We start from the raw sequence: 13,937 nt of genomic DNA on the forward strand, positions 1-13,937 counted from the left end.
ATGCAGCCATGCATGCAACGTCATTGATATGGGATGACGCACCAAAACAAGCATGGCGACGGCAAAAGAAAAAAAGCAGCGATTGCGTTTGTAGCTGGAAATACAAACATTATTTCGAGTTCATCTTGTCTAAATGTAAGAATATGTTGGTTCGTTGTACATTATGTGCTGGAAACAAGAGGTTCTCAACTGCCACCTTATCTTTTCTTAACTAAAGTAACTAGTAATCGATTACTTATGAACAAGTAATCGATTACTTATGAAACAAAGTAGTTAAAGAAGTAATCAGATTACTTTTGATAAGCAGTAATCAGTAGTTGAATTACTTTTATGGTGTAATCCCAACAACACTGCTAGCAACACATGAAATAATTCAAGAAACAAGTACGTTACAGTAGAACACTTAACATCTGAATCATCTCACCATCCAACCGCTTCCCCTCCCTGTCCGGCAGGAGGCTGAAGAATGAACTGCTGGAAATCAAGCGGAAGGGCTCCCACCGACCCCAGGAGGTGGGCGAGCGCCAGTGCGCCCGCTGCCTCAAGGCGCTGGGCCTGATCTTTGACCGCGGTGACCTGTGCAAGGAGTGCCAGCTGCGCGTCTGCAGCGAGTGCCGCGTCAAGCCGCCCAACACGCAGTGGCGCTGCAGCGTCTGCGCCAAGGTCTCGTAAGTGGGCCAGCTCAAAGTTCCTCCCAGTTCAGATTATATTATATTATATTATATTATATTATATTATATTATATTATATTCAATAGATAGATAGATAGATAGATAGATAGATACTGTATGTTTCAGCACTGAAACAAAGCAGTTTGGAGAGCCAAACTTCTCCAGCTCTTAACTTGAGCGACACTTAGTGCACTTTCTCCACCTAAGTGAATCACCTATGGCCAGTGAACTTGTTGCAGAAAGAAAAAGAAAAACTCAAGTGCAGAGAAGGCGAAGAAAAGTTGAGTGCACACGTCTCTAATTGAAGAAAATAAGTGTTTCTTTCTCTAAACAAGGTCTTGGATCAGCAGGTCTCCAAGTTTTGCCTTGGATGTGTTTGTCAGCCTTCTGTAAAACTATGCAAAATAAAGGCGCCCACAACTTTGTACTGATGGGCAGGAAAAAAAACAAGAAAGGAAATGTTTTAATTGCTTAATAAAACAAGATATTTTTGACATCTTTTGAGGGTTATTTGTACAATCAGCTGTGCGAGGCTGCCACTCCTCTGAAGGGCGAAAGAGAAAGATCTCCAAATGGATTTAATATGGTTACCCTTCGAACAAACACACAGTGTTTGTTCCAATAAAAGTGGATGTTTGCAGGGAGCTGAAGGTGGTGACGGGCGAGTGGTTCCTGGAGGAGCGGTCCAAGCGCTTTGAGCAGGGAGTGCCGAGCACCGATGTCATCAAACAGACCATCCTGAGCAGCCCGGCCAGTGAGTCGCACCTGCTGTTTGCCAAGTCTGGCCCAAGTCCTGTCTGTGTGCGCTGACTTTTTTCGCTGACTTCCACTGTTCTCTGTGTTTCTGATCTCAAGACACGGACAAAAAGTCCACCGAAAACCTGTGCACCCCCTCCGAGTCGGAGAGATCAACCACCCCGAGGTCCAAAAGGAGCGGGATCCTCAACGCCGTGGAGGGCGTCCGGAGGAAAGGGTACGTGGAGAAACACGGAAATACTCACAATGCCCTGAATGTAATAGCAGAAACCAGACAGAAACATGATTTTAAAGATAAGACTAAGTGGTTTCCTTTTGAATTTTCCTGTGTAGAAGGATGAAGATGAATAAGAAAGGAAGCCGGCTCACCCCGAAGTCGGAGAACGGGGTCGACAGCCTCAGCCTCAGATCGGCGTCGGACGGAGATGCGCTGAGCGAGCGGAGCCTCCCGTCCTCGCCGAGTCCTCGCGCCAACAGGTATCGGTTCAGAAAGAGAGGGCGCTGTCGCACAAAGCAGGGCCATCAGATCTGTCACGGATTGCTGCCATACACAGGAGCGAGACTCGACTTGAATGGGAACGGATTTCTTTTTACTTCAAAATGTGAACATTCAAGGCATCAAAAACAAGAAACTTTTTCCAAAGCACTTTGCTTTGGAAAAAACACACGTGAATCTTGAAAAGCTTTGAAAGCTGAGCTTTTTCATGGGCCATTCTATCTATTCTATCAAAATTTTTAAGGTCAATGAAAGCTTTGCAAAAATCCATCCTAAGCAAAGGAGCTTTGTGCAGCATTTTCAGTGCGCAAAACAAAAGCAACACTGGACAAATTGGCCGGTGTGACGAAAAATATTGCAATTTTTAAAACTCTGGGACGTTAAAAACGTTTCTGGATTAATGATAGCGTGATGAATGTTGACGCCACGGGATCACGGCATGAACTGAGAGTCTCTCTGTGATTTTCAGGCGCAGCTCGGCCGCGCTGGAGTCCTCGGGAATTCCCGCCGTTCCCAACAACCTGCGTTCCCAAACTCCGGACAGGTTGTCCAGCTGCAGCGACAACAGGAGGGTCAGGGTCAGCGAACGCCACACCACAGACCTTGACGCGCAAGCACAAACACACCCGAGCACGAGCGGCCTGAGGGCACCTGGTCGGTTCACTTCTTCTGATCTGGTGTCTTTTGTGTGGGTCTGGCAGCCCGACGGAGCCGAGAGCGTCGCCAGCGCTCAGTCCAGCGACGCCGCTTCTGAGAAAAGAGCCGCGGGCCTGCAGACGCCCAGCTCGGGGACCCCCATCATTTCCGTGTCCAGGGCCTCCGTTTCATCAGGTGTCTGCTCTCGCTTTCATCTCCCTCCAGTCCAGCGATATTTAAGTCTAGGTGTTTACATTAGCAGTTTTTTATTACGATATTTAGGTTTTGCACAGTTCTAGGGCTGATGGAAACACAGCTTGTGATAGCACCACTATGGCACAGCACAGCTAGAGACGTTTTTTGTTAGTTTTAATGGTTCATTTATGAACTGAATGCTTGAATTTCTGTGTTTCTGCCGTTAAAATCTTGTTAAGGGTCAAAGCAGCCCTGAATCCTTTGCCCCAGTGCAATTTTTCAGCGAGTTCTTCCACTCTGCTGGGAAGAGAAGCTTCACATCGCTCGTGACGTTCGCACGTTGTCCGAGCAGATAAGACGCCGGTGGTGATCATTAGTTCCCCCGTCTCTCTCTCGCCTTGTCCGCTCCTATTCCCTCAGCGTTTGCCTGGCGGTGCCGCCGCTGCCGCTGCCGCTGCCGCTGCCGCCGCGGCCTCCGGACGACCGCCTCTGACGCTGTTGCCTTTTTTACCTCCCGCTCCTTCCAGATCACAGTCGCTCGGAGATGGACCTGTCAGGTCCCGGCTCAGAGCTCAGCGATGACGCCCTCAGCCTCAGAAGCCGCTCCGTCCCTGGGTTCAATGAAACAGTAAGCCCCTCCCCCCTCCCGCCTCCTTTGCCCTCAGTCAATTGGTGGGTTAATTTTGGAAGACAAACTCGCCAAAGACGCACGGGAATATTCGCACAGTTTAGTCACCCGTCCGCCACCGTGTGTCTCAGCGTCGGCGTCGGGATGTGTGTGCGCGCGCGGCGCTGACGCCGGGCGCCGTGCGTCAGGCTGCATGTTAATTTCACCTCGGCGCTGACTTCAAAGGGCATCCAAACAGCTCGCCGGCTGAAAGCAGGTGGAGCGTGATGATGGTCAGCGTGCCGAGCCTTTGTTTTCCCACCTCATTTGCATTCAAGATGCTTTTAACAAGAACGACCGCGTGCGATTTGCTGAAGCCGAATTTACTGCAAACCACCTGACTGTGTGGTTGGTTTTGTATTATTTGTTTTACTTGTCTGTCTGATGATTGAGTAAACAAATTGCCACCCAGCAGCGTCCGGACTTTATGGGAATGCCGTCTGCGTCCACACACAGAACGGGCAAGGGCCCAGCTGCCCAGATGCGACGCTCCCACCTCGTGATTCAATCTGAGCGCTTGTCGTCCGCAGGAGTTCTCTGACGAGGACGCGGAGGAGGACATCGACGCCCTGATGTCGGCGCACAGCAAGGCCGCCAGCCGACGCCTCAGCAGTGCCATGTCAACGGTACCGCCCCCTGCTCACGAGCAGAGATGCCGGGAAAAGCCTGTGCAAACACACGCACGCACGCACGCACACACACACACACACACACGTGACATCACGCACGAGGTGTGCATGCTCTGTTGTTGACTGAGACATTTTGTAGGCAGTTCCAACAATATAAGCCACACGTGACCTGAAGCACAAGGGGTTTCATTATATGTATGAAAATACAATAGGTGTGAATATTTAAAGTTAAATGTGAAATTCTCAGTGTCACATCCACTTCTTTCACGCGTTCGTTTTTTGTTTTGGATTCCTTTCCCGATTACAGGGGAGCAGCCCCATCACCATGAATAATCATTCAACCAAACAGTCTCAACAGTTCAAAGTCTCAGTTTTTTAAGTCTCAGTTTGAAGTTTTAATCATATTTGGTCCTTTGGTGGCCCTGCGATGAACTGGCGACTTGTCCAGGGTGTCACCCTGCCTTCGCCCTAAGACAGCTGGGATAGGCTCCAGCAGACCCCCGTGACCCTGAATAGGAATAAGCGGGTATAGAAGATGAATGAATGAATGAATGAATGGTCCTTTGGTTTGCCGCCAGAACAGCCGGTTTAAACAGACTGGACCTTCCACACGTTTGGGAAGCTGTGACAACTGTGACTTGTGCATTATAGCCTGTATCAGCATTCCAAAGAAGTGAAAATTCGACAGAGGGGTTCCCTCCTTTCTGGCGAGTTGAGTGACAGTGTGGATTTTGCAGAATCCGGGGGCCTGGAAGAAAACGAACAGATGACGTTACACAGGCTGCGTTAAAAAAAAAGAAGAAGAGAAGTAAACACGTTTCCCCCCCCCCCCCCATAGAAGAAACGGTGACTGATGCCTCTGACGTATTTAGTATTGGATTCAGCCGACACAAGGCCGCGAGAAACAACAGCGTCCGTGCCTTTGGAGCTCAATGGCTGGTTTCACTGCCGAGTCACGCCGCGCCGCCTGTTCTGCATGTGTAATTTGAGAGCGGCGCGAGTAAACAGTCGGAAACACCGGCTCCCGTTTGACATTTAGCGTGTTTTGAAAGCGGCCGCTGGGTTTCTTAAAGGGTCAGGCGACGTCATTGTTAAAGTGAAATCGCTCTTTCCGGTCCGTAATGTTTTTCCATGGTTCATTTAACACGGGGAATTAGTTTAGGGACGATACAGTATCATTGATTTATTCACGCAGAATGAGTTTTATTGATGAATTACACGGTTGTTCTGCAATAAGTCCTGTCTCTATGGTGGTTACAATGTTGCAGTTATAGTGAATTAGTGGTGAAATTGGTTTTTTTTTTTTGTTTTTTTTACCATAAAGAGAGGGCCATGTAGCCATGTAGAACTGAGTTTAAAAAAATATTAGAAAATAGAAATATTATTTCTCCTGGCTACAGTTCCACAGGAAACCAGCTAGTTGCTAGCTGGTTTTTGCTGCTCATTAAAATCTGTCCGCCACCTTTCAAGTCCTCCTGCAGCCGTCAGTTAGTCGGTCTGATGCACGAACACAAAATTTTGTGAAAAATCTTTAAGGAATCTACACTAATTCGTGTGAATTATTGGCATCTTTTGTGAGACACTGCTGATGTCTCAAATCGCCTTTTCTTCCTATTGTGTCTTAGAATTCTTGAATGTTTTTTTGCCGAAAAACTTTTTGACTTCCGCATTAATGGGTGCATAGAGCATGCGCAGTAGTGTCACTTCCCATCATGCCTCTGTAACTGACATGATCTATTTGGCCAATCAGAATGATCCTGAAGAATGTCACTTACAGACGCGTCAGGACGCAGCCAATCAGGACAAGCTTTTTTTTGCTGCAGTACCTTGAATGGCCACTGGGAGAAATCGGCACGTCGTCATATTGTATACCAGTCTGGTATCCAGTTCTTATAATACATCTATGGGTGAAACTCAGCAGTGGTGTCACTCACCGTGCCGATGTTCACCTCCGGGGGGCGCTACGCTGAACTCCATATCCAGCGAGTGTGGCCTTCACAAGGGATTTTGTGAAACAGATGCATCAGGGGTGATTTCACAGAGAGAATCTAAAACTCGGAGCTCCAGTCCCCTGTGTTCCTCCCTCCCCGACTGTTTCCGCCCCGCGTGTCGATTTGTAATCTCCGCGCTTCCCTCTGATAATCACCATGGTTACAGTGTGTAATGCGGTTTGTGCTGCAGGAGGGGTTATGGGGGGGGGTTTGGTGGGACCGGGGGCGGGGGGGGGGGGGGGGGGGGGTCTCTGTGTTGGGGGTTCTGCCTCCGTTGCCGACACCCCAACACATCTCACTTCTTCCTCTGTCTCCTCTTATTTCCTCCTCCTCCTCCTCATCCTCCTGCTCCTCCTCTTCTTCCTGCTTCCTCCCCCGCCTCCTGAACCAATGGCCTGGTAGTCTTCCACTCCGGGCTCGGAGAGGAGGTGGGGCTACCTCAACATCCCCGACTCGGATGCTGAGACTGTAAGTCCGTCTCTCCCCCAACCACCACCACCACCGCCACCTCCTTCCTCATCCGTGCAGGCATTTATTTAATAATGCGTACCGCTGAATAAAGCAGTTCACCTCTGGATAGTCCAGCGTCTCCTCTTCATGAGTTGTGACATCTCCATGTGTCTCCAGGTTCCTCAGTGTAGCCTCACGCTGAACAAGCAGGCTGTATTACCAGCTTGAACACTCGTAATCTGAACGTTTGAGACAAGAATCTTGTCGTGAAAAATAAGTTGCAGAATTTTACAGCGTTTCCTTTAAAATCTTCACCCTCTCTTTTCGTTCCACCATATTTCGTCGCTGTCGCTCGAGCATCTTCACGCTTCCCCCTCCCCTTTTCTCCCCTCCGCCCTCCCCCCAGTGTGCCTGACCTTCGCTCATACGTCTGCCTTTATCTCCTGTCATTTGCTAACAGAGCAGCATAAACAGCATGATGAGCATGTACAGCGAGACGGGTGACTATGGCAACGCCAGGGTGAGCGGCGAGATCCTGCTCAACGTCAGCTACAGCTACAAGACCGGCGCCCTCAACGTCCTGGTGAAGGAGTGTCACAACCTGGCCACCGGGGATGAGAGGAGGCAGCGCACGGACGCGTACGAACACACACACACAACCGCAAACACACACCCACACACACAGAAGCAGAAAAGGATGAAGTTTTGTGTTTTTCCTGGGGTTTTTTTTTCAGTTTAGAAAATTGAACGCGCTCTTTGCTTGTGGTGCAGTTTGGCTTATTAAAGACCTCATGAGAAAAATGTTACACAGAAGATAAACTAAGCAAAATTGAAAATTGTCTCCTGCGCTATATATTAGCTTAGTTTAAGTTTGGTCATGTTTATTTAGAATATTTGTCAATAAAATCAGTCATAAAAATAGTTCTGTAATTTAAAATCCAAGAGGAAGAATAAGGGGAAAACAACAAAACAACAAAAACAAAACAGAAATAATCTAAACATATTCTAAAAGGAGTGATAAGTAAAACTATATATTCTCACCTCTCTTACAATGAGTTTTAATTATTAAATAACTACTCTTAAATATACTATTCAATTTTATAAAAAAAACATTAAAAAATGTTTATACTGTATACATATATATGGATATGTATTTATATACTGTATACGCATATACATTAATACCATACATTTTACAAAATATTAATTCTAACATATAGATATAATAGGAACACATTTCCAGATGTCATAAACATCTCAGATTTTCTCACTTAAATCCTATTTTCATGTCATTTGCATTTTAATTTAACTAAATTTCATAAGTGAACAGTTTGATGTCTCAAGCTTCCTGTAATTTTTAATTAATTATCCTGTTTTGGATTCTGGGATTTCTTTTTCCGAGACAAATTAAGTCTTTTTATGATCCTCAACTACTACAACAGACAAGGGACGCAAATTAACATCTCTTTGATTGTTGCCACATGCATTGCACTATGGTGGTTCTGAAGAGTGGGAGAGTATATACCGATGAGCGGGCTGATATCTCTGAGTGCACGTTGCCCTTGCAGTTATGTGAAGACGTACCTGCTGCCCGACATGTCACGGCAGAGCAAGAGGAAGACCAGCATCAAGGCCAACAGCATCAACCCTGTTTTCAACGAGAATCTGAGGGTGAGCGAACCTTCAGATTTCCACTGCCGATGGAAAACTTCCAACGTCGGACCATCGGTTGCCAATCACTTACACCCGCGCTGGTGTTGTTTCCGTGTCGAGCAGTACGTCATCAGCCACTCGCAGCTGGAGACGCGCAGCCTGCAGGTCTCCGTGTGGCACCACGACCGCTTCGGACACAACAGCTTTCTGGGGGAGGTGGAGTTGACCTTTGACTCCTGGGAGCTGGACAGCGAGATAGAGGAGTGGTACGCGCTGCAGCCCAGGGTGAGACCTCGCGCCCTCTCGCTGCCCTCTTCTCTCCTCACACGCCACACAGGGTGAAGACAGATATATTTTGTTTCCTCTTGTAGGCGGAGGGCAGCATGGACGCCACCATGCAGTACCGAGGGGAGCTGACGGTGGTGCTCAAGTACATACCTCCGGAAAAGAACCTCATGCTGCCATTGGACCAAGTGCAGGGTACCTTCGCTGTGTCTTGCACAGCTTGCCTTTTGTTTTTCCTGAGGAATCGTGCAAGGCCGCAAATCCTTTTCCTTTTGAAGTTTGATCAGTTCGCGTCCGTTGAGTTTGATTCACACCCTAACGAGCCTGAATCACAAGCGAACGTTGGTGCCTTTTCAAACTGTGTGTGTCTGTTCCTCCTCGCTCTCTCTCCTCAGTGAAAAAGGGCTTTCTGAAAGGCAAGAAGACGAGCACCTTCACCCTGCCTGAAGGAGGCATGGTCGAGCTGCTAATTAAAGGAGCCAAAAATCTGACTGCCGTCAAGTCTGGAGGCACTTCTGATCCTTTTGTGAAAGGGTGAGAGAGCTTTCCATGAGCGGGGGGGTAGGGCCGATGGGGGTGAAAATGACAAGATGATCCCGAGATTGCCGAGAGCGCTGCCTTTGTTTTCTTCCGAGACGCTGCTCCTCTCGGCGGTGAATCTATTTCTGGGACTCGTGTGTGAAACAAGCCTTGCAGTCGTGCGTCTATTTCGTCTCATTCCGCCTTCTCGAATCATAAAATCAACAGTGCACAGCAGCTTGATCTCTCGGTTTTCAACCCTCACACTCAAACCGACCTTCGATAGGCAGCATTTTCAAGCGGTTTTTGTCCTTCCACTCGATTCCGTAACCAGTCAGCTTCCTTTGAGAAGCAAGAGGCAGCAGGTATGAAAGCGAGAAGTGGCTCCACTCATCTGTCCTGAAGAACCAGACCAGAATGAAGAAGCTGCTAAAGAGATGAGCGTGGGCGTCGCCATAAAAGTGGCAGTGAAGGCCTTTACCTGTGGGTAACAGAACATGAGGGAATAAAAGAGTAAAACTTGCAAGGTGATTGGGTGAATCATCCTCCTTTTAGTTGGACTGTTGCAAGTTGGCAAATCCAAAATATTTAGGGAAGGTTCCATCTGGTCTAACCTGCACCAAATTAACTGAAAATGACCTTCACCTGCTCGCCCGCTCACTTAGTCACTTAAATCTCCATTACAGCTAAACTTCTGACAGTTTGCGACCTCAGGGTGACTTCTCACTGGTCAAACCAGACCTGAAGCTGCCCCCTACATGTCGGGAGGATAATCACACCCTCCCCATTTATTTTTGATAATAGGCTTCACCGCTCGTCTTCAACACGCTTGTGTAAAGGCTTCAGTCCAGCAGTGTTTAGACCTCTATTATACTGGGCCAAGAAACTTTTGGGATTTGGATGAAAACGGCATGAAGTTCCTCCTCAAGTGAAGCCCGCTGGAGGAATGATATGACGTGTTGAGGCTGGAGTGCAAAACTTTAATTGTATGACATCAACCAGCCGCTCATTATGATGAAGCTGTCCTGCTTGCATGCAAGTTGCATGTGTGATTTATTTTGTTATTCGTAAAGAAAATTAGTTCTTCCTATAGACTGTTGAGCCTAACATGTCACAACTGTAAACGTTTCCTCTGATGGTTTTATTTAGATTTACTTATCACATTCATATGGCACTATAGAAAACATTTTGAAAGGAAAGGCCCCTTCAAAATAAAACTTGGAAGGTAATAGGGTGAGCCTTTTGAAAATGCTTTTCAGATGCTTCGGAGTTTGGCAATGTGTTCACGATTGCAGAGTTGATGCCTTCCAAGCAGGGATGAAGAGGAGTACAGGCTTATTACTATCAAAATCATTTCACCATTTCGCTGCTGTTACTCTTTTCTCTCTGATCATGCTGTCTCACTTTGATGTATTTTTTTTTACCCTTTATGGTATCATAATAGTCTTAGAAATGGCTTGATAGTGCTAGTGCTCCCCGAAGCCAACAGCCTGAATCCGCTGACGTGAGGGCACTGTTAATGCAGACTCTGTCTCTCTGCCGCCAGGTACCTCCTCCCTGACAGCAACAAGTCGACCAAGCACAAGACGGAGGTGCAGCGACGCACCGTCAACCCGCAGTGGAACCACACCTTCACCTACTGCGGCCTGCAGCCCGGCGACCTCAACAACGTCTGCCTGGAGCTCACCGTGTGGGACAAAGAGGCCCTGGCCAGCAACGTCTTCCTTGGGGGGGTGCGGCTCGGAGCCGGTACAGGTGCGTGTCCTCTCTGATGAAGGGCAAAGCCTCACCAGGAATATTAAATAAGGTCATCAGATTGTACAAACTTGGTACATTTGGTAGAACCGTTCATAGTTTGTGTCTGTCTTTCAAAACTAAAAGCTATCTGAGGAGACTTGAACTTACGATCTCTTTGACCACAGTGAGGCTTTGTCATGACGGAGGTCTGTTTTCAAGTCCTCTGTCTTTCTTTGACTCGATCGTGTCAAAAACAAAAGCGGTCAAAGTGAAGTTGAACCGCCAACATCTTGGGGCAGACTCCGCCCACCAAGACCCCTGAGCTATTTTTCCTGTTGTGTTGCATGTCTTCGTTTATGCGTCTTCTACCTTTACAAAACTTTGTAAAATGCAAATTTGAAAGCAGCACAACCTGAATTTGAAAACTCTGCTTGGAACAAATTGAAGTGCTTTCACTGCAAGCTACACAAGTGCGAGAATCAAATAAATATGTCGATAAATAAATAAAGAATTATATCATCAATAAAAGTGAAAATGCACAAACAAATTATAAGACAACTAAAACATGAATGAACTTATTTAAAACCTACACTGAAATTATAGCTCGGAAGGTGATCGCAACTCCATCTACCGACTAATATGCAAAAGTTTTACCCCCTTGAGAGTTTTTGCCAACTTTCTACCTCTTTATCAAGTTCAAACAAAAGCGAAATAAAAACCAAATATTTGCGTCTCGTCTCTGGCAGGCCTGAGCTACGGTGGCGAGGTGGACTGGATGGACTCCTCCGGGGAGGAGCAGCGGCTGTGGCAGCGCATGATTGAAAACCCGGAGGTGCCGCAGGAGTGCACTTTGATGCTGCGATCCAGCATGCGCAAGCACAGCACATGAGGCGGGAGGAAAGGACTCGCAGGGAGCGAGGATGAAAGGGACCCGGGAGAGGGGAGGCAACGTGAGGGCACGATGACGGTGTAAAGAAACAGCTTGTGACTTCCTGTCCGCATCCCTCCTTGTTATCCAACCAGTCATGCCTTACATTCATCGACGTGTGACCCCACTACAAAGTGTCTGGTCCTCCGGTCACTGCTGCTCACTGTCCTAAGGTTGAAAAAAAAAAAAACATATACGGTTGTATGCACCAAATAAGCACATGGAGCGACGCCTCGTGTGTTTGTCCTCGTCTCAGTGACTCATGCGCCAGACGTCAAGACTTGCCTGCGGTCGATGCTGCAAGGCAACGAGATCAACAGTGTATAGACTTGAACATTCCTCCTTCTAGTCAATGCAGCCGATTCAAAATGGCAGTACATGATGGTGATGAATGGAAAGTGATGACTGATTGGACCAAAGCAATTCCAGTGACAACAGGGAGACATTGACAAATCAGGCATCTCCAGACCGTGTTATTAGGCTGATTGGCTTCTCAGATATTTCTAAATGAATCTTAAGTTAATGGGTTTTTTTGTCCAACAAGAAAATGTAATGTATCTAAATGTATATTTTGACAAAAATTTTAAAGCATGACAACAATATTTAGGAGACTGGAACCTAATAAATCCAGTCTCATCATCAAATGAATTTCTTATGTTGTTTTGTTTTAATCTTTTTTTTTATTCTGTTTTGTAAGTGTTGAGATATTTTTTTAAACTAAAAATATAAATTGTCTCTGAAAATTTACAGTCCTTAAAGAACTAATATAAAATCCTTGTTCAGTCATTGCAGTGTCATTACTATTAACAGGTCAACCTGAAAAATTCTTTCCAAACTTTGTCAATGTACCCAAAAGAAATGACGGTCGAGGCCCCTGCAGTGGTTTGTTTCAACTGCTCACTAGCAAATGTTACCATTGCTGATAGGAAGGAAGGTAACATTATACACAGCATACCTCTTAATTATCAACATGTGTCAACTTGTAAATGAGCATGCTAGCATATTGATGTTGGCCATTAGCTCAAAATGTAACCGTAGAGCCTCCGGAACTGCGAGCGCGGCTGTGTGCACGTGTTGCTCTTTCAATAGCCGTCAACTTAAAATAAGATTCATTTTCTAGTGACCAGCTAAGCATTCGTGCTAAAAGGTACATAGTCTTGGAAAAATTGTAGCACAAACAGGTTGTAATTGCTGAATCCCTTCCACCTCGGGTTGTCACACAACCAAATCGAACAAAACAAAACAACAGATTTTCACAAATTAGACTAACGTCCGTGTACATTTATGTAGCACACTTTGAGTGTAGTAGAAACTGCATGGCATTAGATGAATCAGAGGTAGCAGAACAAAAAAAACAAGGTTGTGGAAAGCACTGGTAAGGACATTACTGTAAGAAGTTAAGAAGTACTGAACTAACCCAGAAGTTAGAGTGATGATCCCGGTGATGAGGGGGAGGGAGGATGAGTCAGCACTTGGGCGAGCTTGCTTCAACTCAGGTGGGAAAGGGGGGAGCCAATAATGAGTTGGGGAGAGTCACCTTGTCGGCGTCATCCAGGGCTCTCCTGCTATAAATCACACAGCTCAGAGCGAGTGAGCCGTGCACAAGTTTTCATGTGGAATGCAAAATGTTCTCTTGTCCTTGGAAATGCCTGAACTCTGGAGCCAAACCATGAGATAGGATGCGCCTGTCGTAACAATACCTGATATTTACTATATGAATGTTTTAAAGGTCCCATATTATACCCATTTTCGAAATTGTAATTTTACTCTTGCGTTGTGCTCATGTGAGGCAGCCTTGCCACAGTAATAATCAAAGACACTCTGTAAAAAGCATATTTTGCCTTCTGTTTACATTCTACTGCAAAACACTGTTTTAGTTTCCTGGAACTGATGGTGTGAGAAAGCAGGTCAGAAACAGTTGAGTAAACCTTTGGCTGGAGGTGTCGTCACTAACCCGGGAAGCGGCGTAAAAGAAGTAAAAGATGGACATTTCTTTTTTTACCAGGATTTTTTTGTTTAAAAAAACAGACACCGATGAAGCGATTTTTGCGTAATATGGGACCCTTAAACAAGTGGTTTGTGCGATACCTGAGAAAAAAACAACAACCTTGATTAATAGCATGTACTTTCTCTGTTGTGTCTGGATTCCAAACTACAAACTCAAGTGTATTTCTGCTTCTTTTTTTGTCCCAAATGTGTTTAGAAATATTTTGAAATAAATACGTTTCAATAGACGCATGTCTGGTCTGCTTGTTATCTCACAGCATTTCTAATTTTGAACGTATATACAGTACAAGTCATTGGTAACGGCAGTTCACTATATA

The 13,937-nt window shown here is 46.2% G+C and overlaps 1 protein-coding gene across 3 annotated transcripts in view; it reads left to right on the top strand.

Annotated features, from left to right (window-relative positions):
• sytl5 (synaptotagmin-like 5) overlaps positions 1-13,847 on the top strand; it is a 28,996-nt gene extending 15,149 nt beyond the window's left edge. The window contains exons 3-18 of one of the 3 annotated variants that reach the window (XM_076014536.1): positions 456-668; positions 1,313-1,425; positions 1,527-1,644; positions 1,761-1,904; positions 2,393-2,501; positions 2,625-2,754; positions 3,282-3,382; positions 3,952-4,047; positions 6,444-6,509; positions 6,952-7,130; positions 8,060-8,162; positions 8,268-8,429; positions 8,516-8,624; positions 8,825-8,963; positions 10,495-10,703; positions 11,432-13,847. In XM_076014536.1, the coding sequence (XP_075870651.1) occupies positions 456-668; positions 1,313-1,425; positions 1,527-1,644; positions 1,761-1,904; positions 2,393-2,501; positions 2,625-2,754; positions 3,282-3,382; positions 3,952-4,047; positions 6,444-6,509; positions 6,952-7,130; positions 8,060-8,162; positions 8,268-8,429; positions 8,516-8,624; positions 8,825-8,963; positions 10,495-10,703; positions 11,432-11,574 (2,134 nt within the window). In that variant the 3' untranslated portion in view covers positions 11,575-13,847. The remainder of the gene's footprint in view (positions 1-455; positions 669-1,312; positions 1,426-1,526; positions 1,645-1,760; positions 1,905-2,392; positions 2,502-2,624; positions 2,755-3,281; positions 3,383-3,951; positions 4,048-6,443; positions 6,510-6,951; positions 7,131-8,059; positions 8,163-8,267; positions 8,430-8,515; positions 8,625-8,824; positions 8,964-10,494; positions 10,704-11,431) is intronic. The other 2 variants (XM_076014537.1, XM_076014538.1) reach the window with 2 other exon arrangements.
• Positions 13,848-13,937: the final 90 nt, after the last annotated feature.

The sequence above is a fragment of the Nelusetta ayraudi genome, unplaced genomic scaffold (genome assembly GCF_046127955.1).
Source record: "Nelusetta ayraudi isolate G7.1 ecotype Tasmania unplaced genomic scaffold, CSIRO-AGI_Nayr_v1 ptg000169l, whole genome shotgun sequence".
NCBI classification, from domain to species: domain Eukaryota; kingdom Metazoa; phylum Chordata; class Actinopteri; order Tetraodontiformes; family Monacanthidae; genus Nelusetta; species Nelusetta ayraudi.